This window comes from Arvicola amphibius, chromosome 9 (assembly GCF_903992535.2).
Source record: "Arvicola amphibius chromosome 9, mArvAmp1.2, whole genome shotgun sequence".
Taxonomy (NCBI): Eukaryota; Metazoa; Chordata; class Mammalia; order Rodentia; family Cricetidae; genus Arvicola; species Arvicola amphibius.
This window is the reverse complement of record NC_052055.2, coordinates 53,744,988-53,762,718: the sequence shown is the minus strand read 5'-3', so window position 1 is coordinate 53,762,718 and position 17,731 is coordinate 53,744,988. Positions and strand designations below refer to the sequence as shown.

The window sequence follows — 17,731 nt, the reverse complement described above, 5'->3', positions numbered from 1 at the left end:
CTGAAAACCCCATCTTAGGGCATCTTTGTTTATTCATGGTGTCTCACACTTGGTTTCCCTTGCTCCATCTTGATGTCTTATTTTAGAAAGTTGCCGGTGCTACGGCTCAGGTGTGTGGAAATAGGCACAGAGTTTCATGTGATAGGGATGTCCTGGCATGTGGGTACACATGATAGTGCAGTGTATTTATTTTATATGGGGTGTTTTAAAAGAGTCTCTAACACATAAAAGTATGGGCCAGTTTAATAAATAGGAGAAAAAAAAGCATCAGGCCAGTTTAAGGGAGCACGTCCTTCTCTCAAGAGCTCCAATGATTATTTTAAGCAGGTCCCATTTTCTCTCCCTAGTTCTCAGTCCTTCACATTCTAGGCCCTCTACATCACTGTTATAAATGATGCTCATCCCTCAGGGCTTAAAGCCCTGTGTTTATGTTGGTAAAAAAATAAGTAAACACATGCCTTGAAAGATCAGTGCTGTTCAGTTCAAGGATAGCCCACGCTGCCCTGGACTTCTCTGTCCTCCTAATGCTGGCCTACTGAGACCATTGAGAGATCCTGCATGTGCTTTTAATAAATGACGCTGTATCACATTATTAGCTATAACCCTGAAATGAATATCTCATTTTCCTGTTTATACTGTTCATTCACATTGGCAGTAACTAATAATGCGGTGGGATCTTGCTGTCCATAAAGAATTCCACAGAAACAGCCGTGATAACCAGGGCACAACTAATGAGCTTTACATCTGAAGCGCTCTCTTACTAAAGGAATTTACTAGGTTTTCTTTTTTTAAAAAATAATAAGTGTTTATGTTCAAGTTGCTAAATTATTTTCCATTGCAACAACGAAAAGGGAGAGAAAGAAAATGAACTGCTCAAGTAAACTTGTGTCAAGTTTCCGCTTGGACAGCCAAAAGTCGGTTTATACTAAAAGTTTAACAAGTGATGAAAGCGATGGCTGCCATGGTTGCTCCACAGCGTTGACGTCACTTCCTCCCAGAGCCCAGGATAGGGGCTGCAGCTAAGCAAGGGGAAGGCCTTCTCCACTCACTGTCTGATTCATTTGTTTCATGTCGACTGGGGTTTTCTTGACTCCTCAGATTGAGCCTTGACTCCTTGCTGCAATGTGGAAGCCATCATCTGCCCCGTGCCCTTCTCACATGCAGTAAACAGTTTAATAGGCTGTTTCAGCACTGTGCTAAAACGCCGAGAACAGTCGAGAAAATTGAAAGGCACCAGTCAAAGCCGGCCCCTCCCCTAAAGCACTGCATGGAAAAATCTTTGATATTACATTCATAAACTTATTTTAAAAAATAACACATTTCTCAGGTACAATGAAAAGGGAATTTGTGGAAATGATACAGGTAATGGCTCTTTTTTTTTTTAAAGCTACCTAAAAAAACTGAAATCTTAATTAGGGAGGCTAGCAAATTGAGTTAATTAGATAATTACTCCATTTTTGTCTTTGAGTACCCAACTTGACCTTTCAAGAATTTTATGCCCTAGAAAACAGAACTTCAGTTTCGAGTCAACTGTATGTGAGTCTGAGCAGAGAAAACCGGTTGGCAGGACAAACTGCTCAGCCTTTTCCTAGAAGCTGTGTTCACGTTTGACATTCTCAGCTTGTTACCACCTTTTTCCCTTGTTAAAACTTAAAGGAACCTCATATCCACCCCAGGTTTCAGTACAGCATTTTGTGGAAGGCAGCAGGGAAGGGGCTTTGCTTTTCCTGAGTGTATGTAGATTGGCTCTGGGTCTCACTATCAAAGATGGGAAATGCTCTGATTAATAATATTGTTGCCACCTGACTTGGGCTTCGGTTTACTGCTCTCAGCTGGAGTGATGGGTAGTCTCAGGAGATTTCCCAGAGCTGTGAAAACCTAGGAGAGATTGGCTGCAATTCCCAGCACATAAATGAACACACATGTAAAATATCTAACATACGCAGAGATTTAATTTAGCCATTTTAAGACCTTCAGTGGGATACAACTTTTTTTTTTTTTTTTTAAATTTAGAAAGAGGCCTGATTATACCACTTGGAAGATAATGGAATTTGTCGATACTTGACTTCTCAAAAAGGATGGAGTGGTGTTGCCAGATAAATGACATTCAGTCAGCCAAGAAGAATGGTTGAGGGACCAGAGACTCAAAATTACAGGCTTTCCAGGTTGATGGCTCTATTCGAAGCTCTCGAGAGGCAGAGGCAGCCTCATAGTTTCAGTCCTAGGGTGCAGTTCCCTTTCTGTCTGAGTGTTTGGCCTAGATGGTAATGGTGGGTAATTCTCAGTCTTGTAGGATGCTTGTCTATAACCCATTCCCCGAATATCACATGAAGTCAGATGTAGTTCTGCTTATAAAATCCTGATTTTCATTTCCCTAATCAAGCGCTCTGTACAGACTAGGAGCAGGGAGGGTGGACTGGATAGAGCCGAGTGGGAAAATGTATAAAGCCGTCTCAGTGTGTGTCTGCAGAATGCAGCTGGGGTGTGTGTGTGCTTCAGCCATAGGCTGAACGGAGGAGAAGACGGAATTCCTACTGGACTCTGAAAGGCTCAGAAGACCTGTGACTGGTTCTGGAGACCCTTTAAAAGGCACGCCGAGTAGTAAAAACCAAGCTAAGAGAAAGGCAGATAGTAAAAGACCTCTACAGTTTCCACATCCAACTTAGTGAAGGTTAAATTGAGTAAACTCATTTACGTCCAAATCCTGGGTTTTATAGATGCTTGAGGGTGGCTTTTAGAGTCTACTAGAACAGGACAGACAGACCTACAGAAACCATACAAACACAGGCACACAGATGCACAAGCCCATCGATGCCCACAGGCATATTTGAAAATAGTGATGAGGGGTCTCTGCACTGAAGAGAGTATTGAAGGACAGAAGCCTATGGGAGAGGGCACAGAGCAGTTAGGGACAGTGCAGCAGGAAGGCGGAGCCCCGCAGACAACACCCCACTCTCCTCAGTAGAGGAAGGCTGGCATCAGGTGGCAGAGAAGCAGGTTTAAAGAGCGTGGTTTGAGCAAACAGCAAATGGAGGCTAGTGGTATTTTAGCTGGCCCATTGGAGAGACCTGTATCAAACACATGGTGGTCTCTCCAGCTCTGAGAAGTTACTGAGTTCTTTAGGAGGACGAAAGAATATTCTTTCTCAAAGGACGGTTGGTGGCCTTCAGCTTGAGCTGTCCTGAAAGAATCTTATGTTTTTCCCGAGAATCTGAAGCTATCTGGAGTCAATGCTGTTCCTTATACTAGTGCCTCTGCCTTCTTCACAAAGCCGTGGGGGCGGGGTGGGAGTTAGCCGTCTATAGACTGGTTTTTAATGTGGAAACTAAACAGGGCTTCTTAGAAGTGGGCTGGGCTGTGTGACCCTTGGGTAGCCCACATTGGGAACAGAGTTTGGAATGAAATGTGGCAGGGTTAGGGACCACAGGAATGATTCAGGAACTCTGCCTCCACTAAAGCCTGCTCCAGGGTTGCTTGTTTCTACGTGAAAATGAATTACTCGTCCATACCTCTATCATTGTCTACCTTAGGGCTTGCATTTGTCATTCTGTCCTTCCTCCTCTGCGTTTTCACCTATTGGAAGCTTGGTGCATACTGGTGGTCGGGGCACATATTCCTTGCAGAGCTGAGTTAGGGCTTACTGTAGCAATAGGCACAGGGCAGCTGCCCAGGGATGGGTCAGGAAGACAGAGAGGCTCACATAGACTCCTGGAGCATTGGTAATGGAAATGGGTTGTGTTGGGTTGCCAAGATAAAATGACATGTGGGTGAGATGCGGTATGGGGGAGTGGGGGGTGGGGGTGGGGAAGGGTGTCCTTTGGGTTTGCCATAGCTTTTGCTTGTTCATTGGTTGTTCCTGTTCATTTTAGGGCACCAAAACCTGAGAAACTGGGTCCAGAAGTTATTAGTTATTACCTGATCTTAGCTATAGGTCTAATAGGTCTGTTGTTTATAGGGTGAGATCTAGTTCCAGTCTACATCCCCCCAAATGTTAGAACTGCACCTGTAGGTCCTCCATAGGAAAATTTGTTCTTTTTTTCTCCCTAAAAATTATATTTTAGGGAAAATCTAGGACCCTCTCTTAAAAGTTTTAGAGATATTTGAATGAGACGCATTTCCATATTGCTAGTTGGTCTTTCCTGTTCTTGTATGTAAGTTTGTATGGCTGCTTGTATGTTGCCTGTGGTCTCTCCTGCCCTGTTTATTGCCGATTAGCTAGTTGGTATCTCACATTCTCTGGCTCTTTGTATGTTGTCTGTGGTCTCTCCTGCCCTGTTTATTGCTGATTGGCTAGTTGGTCTCTCACGTTCTGTGGCTCTTTGTATGTTGTCTGTTCTCTCTCCTGCCCTGGCTAATGTTCTGTTGCTCCGTGCTGTCTGTGACAGTCATGTCATCTCTCTGTCAGAGCGCTTGACTCTCTGCTCATCAACGGTGAGCACCTTAAGGACAGTTTGGATTCATCACCAACCCTCCCTCAGTGCCTGTGCAGCCCCTCTGCCAAATTGTTCCCCACTGGGACATAGATCCAAGCTTAATGTGTAGACGGTGGGCATGGATTTTAGTCCACATTTCTGTGATGGCTCACAGTAGTGTTCACGTTGGCCCTTTCAGCTGCTTCTCCTTGGTGCCCTTACCTGGTTGTAAGTGCGGTGCACATCTCGCTGCCAAGCTTTAAAACGTACACGTAGTCCCCTCTTTGCTGTTGTTTGTCCTTAGACTTCATCTTTAATGGGCCCTCAAGATTTTATCCATTGGGTAGTTTATCCATTTCCTTGGGTAGTTCGCCATTCTCTCCTAATGTTGAATATATTCGGATACACTGTTAGATTAGATACAGTCATAAACCAAGGGCTCCAAAACACAGAGGAAAGAGCCAGGATGAACTGAAAACATCTGGTGGCATCTGAACATTGGGTCCTCAGTGTAGAATGGGACTTGTGTCACTCCAAGTACCTTATCTAGGCAGTGATTGGTGTGGCATATACAGGATCCATGTATGGACCAAGTGAGCTCTCAAGGGGGAAGCAGATTCTAGGGCTGTGCTGTTTTATTGACTCCTTGGAGCATCGTTCCATGACCAGCATTTATCGGGTCCTCAAAGAACTCCAGGACCTGGAGAACTTAAGCAGTGTAGCTCTTTCTGTAGAGAGAGAACAGTCAGCCACGGTGCTATGAGGTGCGAACACTCTGAGGGTCAGAGGGGCTTCCCTCCTCTAACCCCGCTGTCCTTTTGTATCTCTCTGCCAGGAGAAGAACACGGGCTGCCTCTGCTGACCCAGGACTCAAATTCCAAAGCACGAAGGGGGATTTTAAGAAGAGCCGTGTTCTCAGAGGACCAGAGAAAGGCTCTGGAGAGAATGTTTCAGAAGCAGAAGTACATCAGCAAAACCGACCGAAGGAAACTTGCTGTCAGCTTGGGACTGAAGGAGTCACAGGTACCCATGAGGAGGAAGACACCTCCTGTTCCTGGTTTCAGCATGGTGCAGCTTGTTCTTTGGCATGAATGTCTTGTGCCAGGCGTGGCACTGTGTCCCAGAGTGTTCTGAAGTGTTTGTTCTGAATTTTCAGTGGGTGGAGACACACAGGGCAAGTCCTGTGTGGAGACTGACCCACACGCTGAGGGCAAGGTTGAGCCACAACCTTTACTTTTCTGAAATGAAGGGAAATATCGAGGATGCATCATATGATTCTCATCCCCTGTTCTCATGTGTGTGTGTTTGTGTGTGCTCATGTGTGCACATGTATGTACATGTGTGTGCGTGTGTGATATCTTTATACCCAGAGAAACAGACTAAATAATTATCTTCAAAAACTGTAACCAGTTTTGCTGTCTTCCTTTTTACTTTTAATCCAAAATCAGAGAGTGGATGTGAGACTCCTGGGCCCCTCTGGATAGGTGTCCTTATTCTGCACCTTTCACATCTGCAGCATCTGTACCTTCCTTGTTCACTAACTCTCCACACAATTGTGAATGTAAATTTTGAGAGTGAAGAATCCTCCCAAGATGGCCAGTTAGCTCATAGAACACTAGCATTTCTGTGTTTCATCTTATGCATGAACACCCTCGTTCACTGTAATGCTGTCCATCTTCTGGATGAAAAAATGCAGAAGACTGAATGTAGGTCCAGCGTCATGCGGCAAAACTGTTTGGGATCTAGGTTTCCCAGACAGCCTTAACCTTGAGCCACCATCTCTGCGGCTGTGCAGGGTGTCTACCATACAAGGATTGTCTTAGGGTTATGATTGCTGTGATGAGCCAGCAGCCTGAGAAGGAAGGGGTTTGTTTGCCTTACTGTTTACCATTAAAGGAAGTCAGGGCAGGAACTCAAATAGAGCCAGGACCTGAAGGCAGGTGCTGGTGGAGGCCATGGAGGGGTGCTGCTTACTGGCTTGCTTCACTGGCGTACTCAGCCTGCTTTCACCAGCTCAGGGGTGGCCTTATTCACAATGAACTGGGCCCTCCAACATCAGTTGCTAATTAAAAAACATACCCTACAGGCTTGCCGTCAGCTTGATCTTCTGGAGGCATAAGATTCTCCTTAACTGAGGTTCCTTCCTTTCAGAGGATTATAGCTTGTGTTAAATTCACAAAAAAACCCCACCCAGAATCAAGACATCGAGCTGAAGGAGATGATGGTAGTTGAAATGCAGCAGGCGCTCTGCTTTCCAAATAGAACCACATCCACCAGGATGTCTTGAATTGCTATGAAGGAGCTGAGGGTAAAAGACACAGTGTCCAACATGTCCTAGTGTGTGAAATTCCCCTTACCCTTGATTCCTTCCCCTGGGGAAAAGATTTGTTCCAAGAACTGCCATGCCGTTCCCAATGCTTTCTAGTAGTAAAGAGTGGAATGTTGTATTGTAGAGGGTAATTAGTTCATAGTCTTAATTGATTGCTGTGCGTTTAATGAGGCTCAGCAGTTGTGCATATGAGTGGATCAGTGGCTGTATCTCCAGGGTCTGCTTTGCTGTGACCCAATGCTGGGTGGGCTGTTACACTCTTGGAATTCCAGGAAGTTACCTACCCAGTGGAGGTCAGATAGCAGCATTAGGGGGCTTGCTTTGACTTGTGAGACCATTAGAGGGGTTGGGCCAGTAGTTTGCAAAGCTGTTTATGGAGCTGTTTATGTCTAGGGACAGCAGCCTTGTCAAAGTCCACAGCCCCAGGAAGTCAGGTGACAGACCTGCTTGAAGGGCCTCAGTGTGGGTAGCAAGGACCTCACTGGGCTCTGCTGGAGTGCCACAGGCAGAGATGAGAAGACTCAGTGTCGGAGGGGAGAAAATAACATGGGTTGGGATTGCAGGGAGCCCCAGGGTTGTCTGTCGGCTTGAAGCAGATGTTGAGAGATGGAAGGGGTTGCATTCCGCCTTGCTGTGTGCTGGGTAAGTGTGACCACCTCTGACTATGTGTGCAGCACTCTACAGAGACACCTGATATCAAATCCCCTTGCCATGAATAATCTACCAGAAAAGCTATACTCTCTCCACACCAAGGAAGCCAATGGTTTTATTTGCTTCTTAAGCCTAAGCACATAGTTTCACTTAATTTTATATTTCTTAAAAAATTCAGATATTGGCTGGGTGGTGGTGGCGCACACCTTTAATCCCAGCACTCGGGAGGCAGAGGCAGGTGGATCTCTGTGAGTTCGAGACCAGCTTGGTCTACAAGAGCTAGTTCCAGGACAGGCTCCAAAGCCACAGAGAAACCTTGTCTCGAAAAACCAAAAAAAAAAAAAAAAAAATTCAGATATTTCAGAATGGATTTTTTGTTGTACTGAATTTGGGAGAGCATTTAATAAATAAATTAGCATTTTATTAACTTCCATGCTTATCAACTATGTAATGCAAGAGGGAAACTGGTGAAGTAAGAAATGAAAGCCCATCTCACATCTCTCCTGTTGGAGGGCGGCCACTTGTTGGTTCCTGACTGCTCAGCCCTGAAATAATCACACAGAAACTGTATTAATTAAATCACTGCTTGGCCCATTACCTCTAGCTTCTTATTGGCTAACACTTACATATGAATTTAGCCCATTTCTGTTAATCTGTGTATCGCCACGTGACTGTAGCTTACCTGCTAAAGTTCTGTCTGGCTCTAGCGGGGCTCCATGACTTCTCCCTGACTCCGCCTTCTTCCTCCCAGCCTTCAGTTTAGTTTTTCCCATCTAGCTCTGTTCCCCTATAGCTCTGCTATAGGCCCAAAGCAGTTCCTTTATTAAACAATGATATTCATAGCATACAGAGGGGAATCCCACATCACTCTCCAATCCAAATTTTTGGTTCAATTTACTGAAGTATCAGTCTCTTAAAATATATTCATGTACAGGATAGATATGCACAAATTGCAATTATGCTCATGCTTACATGATGTTTACCAGTGATCCAACATTTGATGTCCTTTAATGCTTGCTAGGATCCTATGACGTGTCCGCTATTCAATGTGTTATCCTTACTTTACAAAAAAGTTGGCACTCCAAGTGTTTATGTGTGTGACTACCTATACATGCCCGTGCAATGGGCTCTGTGTTGTGGCTTCTCACAAACCATATCTCTACAATAATGATCAAGTAGTAGAAATGGGAAGACCTGATAGCCCCTCTTAGCCTGTGTTCTCCAAGGCCACATACCATCACCGTCCCCAGCCGATAGATGAATGTAGTACATTTCTGCCCCTTGTGTAAACAGATCTATTTAATACGAGTTCTTTGTACGTGGCATCTGCAGCATTTTGTTAGTGGAGAGTCTTCATCCTGCTATATGTGTTTCTGCTCTACTTTGCTGGATCATCGTTTCATGCTGTAACTCGAGCCAATCTGCTGATGACAGTCATGTGCATTTCTCCCAGCTTTGGCTGTCATGATTAAGACAGTTAGCCATGTGGACCGTTTGTTCCTTTTCTCGGTGTTACAGGATGAGTCCTTTGTGTCTGAGATGTAGATATTTTCCATTTTCTCTCACGTGAGCATCATTACATATCATCCTGTAGATACATAAGACTTCATTCCAATCTTCGAGTTACTCCTGGGTTTCAGCATTGCATTTCTTTGTGTGCTTAAAAGATAAGTTTTATAGCCAGGCAGTGGTGCACATCTTTAATACCAGCACTCGGGAGACAGAGGCAGGCAGATCTCTGTAATATGGAGGCCAAACTGGTCTATAGAATGAGTTTCAGGATAGCCAAGGCTGCACAGAGAAACCCTGTCTAAAAAACAAACAAGCGAAAGAAGTTTGTAAGAGGGAACGAGAAAAAGGATTTGAGAGTTAAAATGTCCGTGTATATATTGCAAATCCTAAGAGATTAAAAGTCTTCTAAAGAGTCTTAGATAAATCTAGATACTGATTTATATAAAATTTCTGCCCATATGAGTTCTTTTATTGCAAACCCTTTATTCTTTATTACTTTGAATAGCCTTATCAATGTTATAGACAATTGTATTTGTTCATTTACTTATTTTTAGTTTGAATTTTCATAGCCACCAGAATTTTAGAGGCTTTTGATAATTTATTGGAAATGTGAAGTTTTTGAATTGACTTTTTGTGGTTGTTTGTTTTTCAACAGTTGTCCTTTTGTTGACATTCAGGAATTATTTTGGATATTAGTCAAGATATTTAGAATAATAAGATTAGTTCCACTTTAGTTACAGATATTTTAGCATTTCTTTCCACTCTTGAGTGTTTTATTGTGGTAAAATATGAATACAAAATAAATTGTCTTAACCGTTCAAAGTTCTAATGTCAGTGGCACTAGGTGCATTTACACCGTTACATAGCTGTTACCACAGTTTGTCTCCAGAGACCTTTCCATCCTGTAACATGGACACTCTGTATCAGCTCGCAATGTGCCCTCCTTCCCCTAGCCAAGGCCCTGCCAATGACCATTCTCCTTTCCATTGTAATTTAGTGACTTAAGAGTAAAAAACTTTTGTACACGTTGAATCAAGCGGCACTTTATTAATTGGATTAGTTTACTTAACATAATATCTTCTCGATTCATCTATATTGTTACAAGTTTCAGAATTACCTTTCTTTCTAAAACCAAATAACATTCCGTTATCTGCATATCTGTTCATCTATTGATGCTCTTGATTATTTTCAATATTTGGATATTCTAGATAATATATATATATATATATATATATATATATAATGTTTGCAAATATCTCCCTTTGCCTAATTATTATGCAGATATCTCCCAGATTTCTACTTTTAGTTTTTGAGTAGTTTGTTGTTTTTTTCATTTGTTTATAGTGTGTTAATTTGTACAGAAATTTCTCAGTTTTATGTAGCCAGCTCTGACTTCTCTGCTTTATTGTCTTCAGTGTTTTATGATTTGCTTTAAAAGGAACGTGTATCCTCAAGACGATAATTACAATCTCATATATTTTCTTCTAAGACTTTTGTAGCTTTCTTTTTATGTTTAGCTATTTAGCCCACTTGGAGTTGCTTTTGTGCCTGTTGAGAGAGGTTTGACTTCTGTGTATTTCACTAAATGTATGTATTTGTCCATTGATTGTGAAGAAACTATTTTATGGCTTTTTACTAAGAGATTACTTAAGTCAATCTCTGTCTCCGTATCCCACTGTCACTCTCTCTCCATGCACACCACACACACATGAAAATACTCACACACACAGACATGTGCACATAGACATACATATGCACACACACAGACACACATATGCATACACGCACACACACAGACACACACAGACATTACACAGACATATACACACAGACATATACACATAGATACATACACACAGATACACAGGCACATACACGCACAGACACATGCAGACACATACATACAGACACACACACATACACACAGACACAGACACACAGAGATATACACAGGGAGACATAACACAGACACACACAAACACATATACACAAACACACAGACACATACACACAGAGATACACACACAGACATACACAGGCACATACACATGCAGGCATGTGCCACCATGTTTGTTTTGTGTGGTTCTAGGATTTGATGTGGGTCTCACACATGCTAGAAATACACTCTATTAACCGAGACACATCTCCAGTCCTCTTGCTTAATATATTTTAATAATAATTTTCTTGAGTAAAAGTTTTTTTCTAATGGAAGACTTTTATAAATGACTGTTGAATTTGTTTGCTGACAGTTCCATACAAGTACATAGTATCTTCTGAGGCCTTCATGCCCACCCTTTTCCAGTCCCTCTCTTTCTGTTACCCTATTTGCCCTATAACCTTCCAAGCATTTATTTTTTGAGACCCACTGAGTTTAACTAGGGTTTTGTTGTTGTTTCAAAACGAGAGTGTAAATTGTTAGTGCAAAGATGCAACGTAGCGACAATGACTGTTCCTGATTTTCAAATGTCAGGGAAGTAGTTGGGGGTTCTTCTGCTGATGGATGACCGAGTGTCTCGTGAACAAGGCGGTTAATTGCAGAGTCAAGTTGCGGTGTGGTGGGGGAAGTTATGATTCAGATCAAGCCACCTTCTGGGTTAATTACAATCAATTCTTATTTATAGAAACTAATTATCATAGTTGAATAAATCCTGGGAGTAATCAAAACTTGGAAGCTGCATAAAGTCCACATTTATCAAAGCATTACAAAATATATTGTTAAGTTAATGTTAAAAGCTTGTGGTGAGGTCTGCGTGTCAACACAGCCTGATAGCAGGGCCTGAAGTTCTTCACTTTGCTCTGCTGTGTGATCTTGCGTTGGTTAATCCTGCCAACCCCAGTATCCTTAGATGTGAAATGAATATCTCATCAAGCCATAAAATCATCTGTGGTACAAACACACACACACACACACACACACACACACACTCATACACACATCCTGCAATACACAGATGTGTATAACACACATAAGCAAGCACACCACGCACACATACACACCTTCCCCCATGTCAACCAACAACACAGCATAATCTCCCCCAAGTCAAAACGGACGGGTGCTATACTAGTCCATTTTTCTTGAAGAAATGTATTAGCATAGATTAAATAATGTTTTAAAATACTTAAAACTAAATTAATTTCAAAATCCACCAAAAACAAAGAATGTGATCGCTATACCATCTGTTTTGAGGTGTCCATGGGATGTTATGTTGATCTCTTAGGTACTTCTGAAGGAACCTACAGGAAAAGCCACAGAGACGGGTGTTCCAGTTAGGCTCTCAGAGTAGGGAATTCTCTAGAATGTGCAGTAGAAGACATTGACTGTTGAAAATGTGGTGGCCTAGCATGTGTGAGGCCAGAATAAAAGAAATTAAAACACCTAAGTGCTATACTTGGAATAACTGTTTTTTTTCCTAATTATTTTATCCATAGGTGAAGATTTGGTTTCAGAACAGAAGGATGAAATGGCGTAATTCCAAAGAAAAGGAAGTGCTCTCCAACAGGTGCCTCCAAGACGCGAGCCTTCAAGAAGACCGGCTTGAGCGGCCCGCTGTGGGCTTCCCTCCTCCGTGCCCGGCAATATGGGAAGTCTCCCAGTCTCACTCAAGTCCCAGCTGGAGGGAGAATTCTCCAGAACCTGCAGAAAGACTGACCCAGGAGAATTCAGGGGTACCAGAAGCAAATTCACTCCGAGGTGCCTTGTATTTGTGTCCTGAGAAGGACGCTGGAGACAAGGATAGACTCACTAGCGCCCTCTGAAGGGAGTATGCTCCATGCTCATCTTAAAGAACCCTTAGCCTGTAACATTTGGATTAAAGCCAGTTAGTGTGTGTCTCAACAAACACTGCCTTAAACTAACAGCTTGGCGTGATGATACCTGAGCTGATGCCTTAGGAGAGAAAGGCTGCTGTTTCTTATTTAGCCCTAGACTGAAGCTCAGTGTATAAATGGAATAGAACCTCCCAGAAGGTACGGTAGGACCGAAAGAGTAAAAGCCAGCATCAACCCACAGCCTGCTCTGAATACATGTACATATCTGTGTGTCTGTGTATATGTATGTAAATCCTCATTAAATGCCTTAGCAGAAAGCAGTTCTCTCCAAGTTTTACATGGAGCAAATTCATTTTCTTTTTATATGGAGAAAAAAAAATCTGAGCAAATATTAATTTTTCAAATAATGTAAAATTTGGGCTTCGATGTCACACAATTAATCATGTTTGTAAAAATTCTCCTCTTCTGGCCTTTTTGGCATCCCGACGTAAGTGAACTTGAGCAGGTTAGCAGTCCTAGTCTAACGAGCCATGGTTTGAGATACACACTGAGGATGGATAGACAAACTCAACAGGAAACTGCAACTTTTGAATGTAGTTATCAGTATTCCTAGGTTTCAGGTACGAGATAGATGAGGCTGTCAGAGAGGAAGGAGCACATTTAGGTGTGAATTGGCCTTTTTTGGTCTCTTCTCTGTAGGGGTTATCCTAGACCAGGGTTTTCTAAAAACACGCCTGAGTGGAAGTCATTGTCAGATAACGGGTCAGCGTTCAGTAACTTTGTGATCGTCTGTGCTACCTAATTTGTGATCAGTGGCCAAAAAGCCAGGCCTTTGTGATACCATTCTTAAACTGTCCCTAACAGGACTGAAAATCACAACACTGACGGACTCTGTGCTCAGTGCTGATCCCACACTACATACGACCTGAATTTCCCACCTAGTTCATACTACATATGTTGTGTGGTTTTCTATATTAACAGACACCACCCAGATGTTTTATGATTACGCCGAAATAGTCTTTCTATAAAGTCATATTTCTGGTAATGATTTTCTTAGTTATCCAAGAATATTAATTCTAAGTTCATTCAAAAAGTTTTACTTTGCAGGAAATGAAGGGAAGAAAAAGGACACGGCATGGTTTTGACTGAGTTTTTGAACAAGCGGTACCGCTAAAAGTCCTGTTAGTGAGCAATTGAGGAAACGACAGGGCTTCTGGCCTGCTCACCTCCTCGGCTCTGGGTTCCAAGGCTGTGATACACAGAGGGAGAATGTTTATGAAGATAGCAGTGGTGATCAGCATCAGGAAATTATGGCTTACTGAACGCAGCCTGGATTGGTTCGTTAGCTGGTGCCTTTGCCATCTTTGTGCTTCCTGAAGGTTGTCTCCGAGCTCCCTTGTGGGAAGTGGGAGTCAGGGATCTGATGACTACATTTTACAACGTTTGCAAAGCGAGATTGCAGCGTCCGTCCTTTTCTTAGTCCTGACCTTATTGCATTTGTAGGCTGCTCTGTATTGCCAGACGCTATGCTGAGCATTTAGGGTCTATTGGCTCATGTAGTCCTCATGGCCACAGCCCTGTGACGTAGACAGTCTTACTGCTCAGGGTTCCTGTTACTCCACCGAGGCAGCTGAGGCACGGCATGTGGACGTGATCACCCAGAGTCACGGGGTTAGTAAAGAGGGGCCTATGCTCTGGCAATCTGGTTCAGCCCTGTGGGGCCTGCAGCGCCATGAGTACAGGATGAAGGCGAGATGCATCTGGGAAACTGGGAAGGTTTACCGAAGGGTAGCGGGAGTGCACTGTATTTTGTAGCCTTGGGTTTAGGGAGCCATATTCTTATCAACATTCTCCTTTCTATTCGATGTTGAGGTTTAGCTGAAGAACTGTCAATGCGTGGACTCTAGTCCCAGAGAAGTGCCTCAGCGCGTGATGGGCATGTCCTCGTTTTCACCATTCACGGATGAAAATCATGAAGGGTTTATTTGTATGTGGCCATTGTGTCTTGAGAATAACTTGGAACTTGAATGAGAGAGATTTGTCAAGGTCATTTGGTTATCCAGGTTGTAGAACTCGGTGAGTTATTGCTTGAATAACTTTGCCTCGGGACCTCTGAGACTCACTAGAGCTTCTCCATTTGGGACTGGCCTGGTGTTCAGATACGCAGGTCAGTATTTTAATTGTCTTCCACCCTGCAATGCGCCCAGGTTTAGGAAAACCACACTCTAGAAAGAGAGTTTTCTGGAGCATAGTGATAGCACACACACGTGTGCCCTCACATAAGCATATCCATGCACATGCTGGGTACCCTTACGTACAAGCATAGATGTAGCACACACATGTGTGCCTTCACACACAAGCATAGTTATGGTATTCACAATGTGCCCTCACAAGCAAGCATAGGCATAGCAGACATGTGTGCCCTCACACACAATATAGTCTTGGTCCACACATGTGTGCCCTCACAAGTATAACCATGGTACAAACATGTGTGCTCTGACACAGAGCATCTCCACAGTACACACATGTGTGCTCTCACAAGCATGGCCATGCTGTACATACATGTGCTCTCTCACACACAGTATAGCCACGGTACACACAGCCTTTCTGCCTTTTCTTTGCATTATCTTGTCTGGATTGGAGTGAATGACGGGGCCCTTGCTAGAGAGGTCTCCCTTCTTTTCCTCTGTGGACCCCACCCCCACCCTGGCTTAGTGGTAGCATTTTCTGTTGGACAGCTGCAGATTCTTTTCTGGAAGTTATAACATATTAGTATATTCCTTGTGTGCTTTCCAGAGAAATACTGCTTGTATTAATACCACCAGGACCACAGAATCCTGGAGAATGAAATACTGAGAAATAAAAAACCACCTCAAAAGGCATTTTCAATTGGTTTGTAAATAGATGAAATAAATGAACCTTTTAATATGTAGGGATTAGAAATATATAAACAGGTTGGAGATGATCATAGACTTTGGAACAATAAAGATGATTACCACTAATGTTTAGAAGACATCTCTGTATTTTTAATAATAAACAAGAAAACCAATTATTTAGTCAAGTGATCCTCAGGTTTTAAAACTCACTCCCATGACCACACCGTGACTCCCAGACTCCTCTAGCGTACCCTCCTTCAGCATCCAAACTCTCACTTGACTCCCCCAAATCAATACATTTTTTATTTTAATATAAAATTATAAATATCCTATACCCTCAACAACCTTTCTGATATCTCCATTTCTAGATTGCACTCTCTCTAGCGTTCAGTAGGACCCAGCGGCTCTGTGAAGGTCTTATGGGCTTTGACACAATGAAACATAGTCCGTGTGTTCTAAAGTCTGCTGGGCTCTATTCTTCCCCCAGTGTTTTTCTTTATTTCAGCATCTACTGGGCATGATATATGAGCCATTTTCCTACCCTCAATATAGATACACATGAGGAAGAAGAAAGGTCCTTGTCTTCCAAGAGCATCTAAATTAGTTGCCTTGCCATATAATGTTTGACATCGTCCATGTTACTCCTGGAAGGCTCCAGTCATTTTAAAGGAGAAAGCTAGCATCCTCCAAACCTCGCCTCTCGTTGCAACAAGAGGCCTCTTAATGCTCTGCTAATCAGAGAGCACACGGCGCGTCCGCCACTCCTCCCAGGCACTGCTGTCACAAGAGTCAGGAGTCAGAATGGCTTCCAGAAATAATTTACTAGCTGCCTTTGTCCACAGTGAACCCGGTCTCATTTTTTTTTCTTTTTAAGCTCCTATAGGAAGAGAAGAATGTCAGTGGGAGAGATCAGGGTGATGCATTCTTGAACATACAAGGAAACTGCTGCAGGATTAATTTATATCTTTTTCAAACCATATCTCAAACAAGTATTTGCCACAATGACATGGTACCCAATCCACAATGGTCCTATTTGTTACATTGTGTTATTTATTTTTATTTTTTTACTTTTTAAATAAATGCATTTGAAACCAACCAACAAAGTAAAAGTCATGAAATTCCAGTAGACAGTCCTCTTGAGAAAAAGAATTTTCAGCTACGTTTTAATGTGTGAGCATGTAAATACATGTGCCTAAACAGATCTGGATTGTAGTATTTGTCCAGTTCCCCTGCTTTTTGAGTCTACTTGTTCCCAGACCATTTCCCCACATTATTAAAAATTACTCAAAGCTATGATGACTGCATTGTTCTGCTGTAACTATTTTAGTTCTTGGGGTAAACCCTGGAATGGGCCAGAAGATGACAGGATATGGAAAGAATGACCCTGCTCTTCAGAAAAATGATCTATTGTGTTTTTAATAAAAATCTCATCAGATGAATTAAACTTGGTCTTATGCTCTCAGGGGTCTTCGGTGTCAAGGTGTGCCAAACATACCGAGGGCTCAGTGTCCTCTAAAAACCTACTCTGAAGCCTATCTGAATGTACTCTATCCATTTAAAGTCCAAGAAGATGGGCATACTTGGCCTTCAACAGAGCCAGCAGCAGAGTAATAGTATGGGGTGGTAGTCTACTTCTCTCTGCGTGTGCTTTGTGGTCAGCTTGCTACACTACCCAACTGTCTGTATTATTGAGTCAGTGTTTTAAGTCCAAGTGAGTAGAATTCAAACTCAGAGTCATGTCTTCCGCCATCGCTTTGAATGATTCAATAAGGCTGGTGTGCCCACCTCCGCCATTGCTTTGAATGATTCAATAAGGCTGGTGTGCCCAGCTCTCCCATCACTTTGAATGATTCAATAAGGCTGGTGTGCCCAGCTCCGCCTTCGCTTTGAATGATTTGATAAGGCTGGTGTGCCCACAGCATGTAGAACTAGCACAATTTCATGGTTCTTTCCTCGAGGTTGCTTAAGTAATAAAAATTATGGGTTTTATGAGAAGTGTTTGAGATCGGAACATTCCAAGGTTACCAGAGAGATAGGGAACCTTGAGTATTACTCAAACCCAAAACAAAACCCTCCAGTCCTTCATATTAACTGAAGTTGAAAAATCAGGCATGTCATGTTTGAATAAGATATAGTGGTATAATTCATGTACGAGGTGTACACACACACACACACACACACAC

General features: G+C 42.7%; 1 protein-coding gene across 1 annotated transcript in view; it reads left to right on the top strand.

Moving 5' to 3' along the window:
* Window positions 1-12,660, top strand: part of Dbx2 (developing brain homeobox 2) — a 28,079-nt gene extending 15,419 nt beyond the window's left edge. The window contains exons 3-4 of the mRNA XM_038341249.1: window positions 5,248-5,435; window positions 12,334-12,660. Coding sequence (XP_038197177.1) covers window positions 5,248-5,435; window positions 12,334-12,660 — 515 coding nt within the window. The remainder of the gene's footprint in view (window positions 1-5,247; window positions 5,436-12,333) is intronic.
* The last annotated feature ends 5,071 nt before the right edge of the window (window positions 12,661-17,731 follow it).